Raw genomic sequence first — 2500 nt, 5'->3', positions numbered from 1 at the left:
TCAGAACAGAGTGGTGTTTGAAACATCAGATCAGTGGGACAAGTGTGTATACACACAATTCACGTACACACAGTCGCTGATGATGGAAGGCAGCTTGGCCACAAAATGATGCTTTACCACAGGGGTGGGGAACCTCAGGCCTCCGACCATTTGGTATGACCCTCGAGGTAATTTATAAACACACGCAAAAAAGAAAAAAATTAAAGAAATCTAGACCGCAAAAGAATTAAACAAGCGAGTGCCTGTTTTTCCTGACCAAGGTCAGGCTCCTTGAACACAACACGAGCCTAACGTGTCATCACGTGGTATATGTCTCGTCTGACAGGGGTGCAGTTCTGACTGAGAGCACCAGAACGCCGCTCCGGGACTTCCACAAATGTCAGTACCCATAAGGAGCCGTACACATGCTGCAGTTTCTGCGTGTCTGTGTCTTTAGTTGAAAGCCCAGTGGCGATCTGTTCATCTGTCATTCTGATCATACAGTCAATAACTTTGTTGTTATTAGCATCTGGTTAGCTAGCTATGCTAACGAATATAAGAAGCTTTTTCTACAACCAGTGAGGTAAAGGCACATCTTTATATGATAATTATAGTTATAAAAAAATAAGAGAATAAAGTAAACAGGTATAAAATACTATATGACAGTAAAAAAAATGTTGTTATTAATAAACAAGAATACATTTTGAAAGGGGAGTGATTTGTAAAATATCCATAAAGAAAAATAAATCTGCTTACAGTTCTGTTTCATATGAGTGTTGAGAGAGGTATCCATCGATCTCTTAATGTTGCTCTCAAAGTGCACCAGATTGATGCTTTTAACTTCGACATTTAAAATGTATGTGCATGCATGCACGAGTCATGGTAAGATATCTGGATTAAGAGGTTGCTTTTTCTTTGCACAGCATGAAAGAAAGGCCAAATGAATGGACTGTGATTTTAGCAGAGGTCAATAATTTGTACGGCCCTCGGAGGATGTTGAACAAATTGAAATGGCCCTTGAGAGGAAAAAGGTTCCCCACCCATGCTTTACCACATTGGTATACAAATCTGTTTCCGTTTGAGACTGATTTCTTGAAATATATATAATATCAGCTTTATTCAATTTAAAGCTAAATTAATTGATTGTATTGCCACTAAGGTGAAGAACTGCCACACATGTTTTCACATTATTAGTACGTATGTGATTATTAACTTCCAAGTTTGTCGATGAATCATAGATATTCTTTCTAATTTGTATAATGTGACCTTGCTTTGCTCCAGCTTTTATGGTACATTTTTAGTATTTTGTATATATTTAGAGTTTTGGAACAAACATGCAATTTGAGGTTGAATGTGCATTAAATGCAGGTTTGCATATTCATTTATTTATACATTTATTTATTTATTAATCCTGGTCATCTACATGACAATCCGAAGCTGTCAATCCGAAGCTGTCATGCGACAGTTACGCCCTTGCTGGGCGTAACTGTCAGACCTTTTAATCTGTGTTTTAATCATATGTCTGTTTTTAAAGCACTCGCTGGAGCAGTAAACTATACATCTCGTTGTATTCTGTACAATGACAATAAAAGCTTTTGAATTTGAATATACATACTGTTTACTTTAATAAATCTTTATGGATAATATGTCATCAAAGGTCCAGTTAACATGATGCAAGTGTATCATTCATGATGATGTCTTGTTATAATTCCAAAATGATGATTAGCTCTGTATTGGTCTTCTTCACCTACTGAGAAGAATACCTGGTTATTTAGGGATAGGGTTCAGTTGCTGGGCATTGTAGTATTATCCGACTGGAACCCTTTTCAAAACAGCCTCTCCTGGAAAAGTTGTTAATGATGGCGGTGTAATACACTACAACCACTTTAAAACAAGACACTTTTTTAAAGGTGCAGATGTTCCCTTTCATTTCAAACCATCATGCCACTAAATCTCTCCCTCTTTGTCTGCTTTTCTCCTCCTGCGCAGGCGGCACAGACATAGTGTCATGTTTCATGGGTCAGAACCCAACAGTTCCAGTGTACCGTGGCGAGATCCAGACCAGAAACCTTGGCATTGCTGTGGAAGCCTGGAGCCCTGATGGTAAGGTGTGTGTGTGTGTGTGTGTGTGTGTGTGTGTGTGTGTGTGTGTGTGTGGTGTGTGTGTGTGTGTGTGTGTGTGTGGTGTGTGTGTGTGTGTGTGTGTGTGTGTGTGTGTGTGTGTGTGTGTGTGTGTGTGTGTGTGTGTGTGTGTGTGTGTGTGTGTGTTGTGTGTGTGGTGTGTGTGTGTGTGTGTGTGGTGTGTGTGTGTGTGTGTGTGTGTGTGTGGTGTGTGTGTGGTGTGTGTGTGTGTGTGTGTGTGTGTGTGTGTGTGTGTGTGTGTGTGTGTGTGTGTGTGGCTGTGTGTGTGTGTGTGGCTGTGTGTGGCTGTGGCTGAAATTGCTCAGAAATGTAAAGCCATTGATTTTCTCTCTATTCAACCAAAAGTGTATCAAGAGGATTTTTGAATCTATATTTGCAA

The 2500-nt window shown here is 39.7% G+C and overlaps 1 protein-coding gene across 2 annotated transcripts in view; it reads left to right on the top strand.

The window, feature by feature from the left end:
* aacs (acetoacetyl-CoA synthetase) overlaps positions 1–2500 on the top strand; it is a 74721-nt gene that overhangs the window by 65055 nt on the left and 7166 nt on the right. For both annotated transcript variants that reach the window (XM_034091598.2, XM_034091597.2), the window contains exon 13: positions 1969–2082. In XM_034091598.2, the coding sequence (XP_033947489.1) occupies positions 1969–2082 (114 nt within the window). The remainder of the gene's footprint in view (positions 1–1968; positions 2083–2500) is intronic.

The sequence above is a fragment of the Pseudochaenichthys georgianus genome, chromosome 9 (assembly GCF_902827115.2).
Source record: "Pseudochaenichthys georgianus chromosome 9, fPseGeo1.2, whole genome shotgun sequence".
In the NCBI taxonomy this organism is placed as follows: domain Eukaryota; kingdom Metazoa; phylum Chordata; class Actinopteri; order Perciformes; family Channichthyidae; genus Pseudochaenichthys; species Pseudochaenichthys georgianus.
This window is presented reverse-complemented; position numbering and strand designations above follow the sequence as displayed.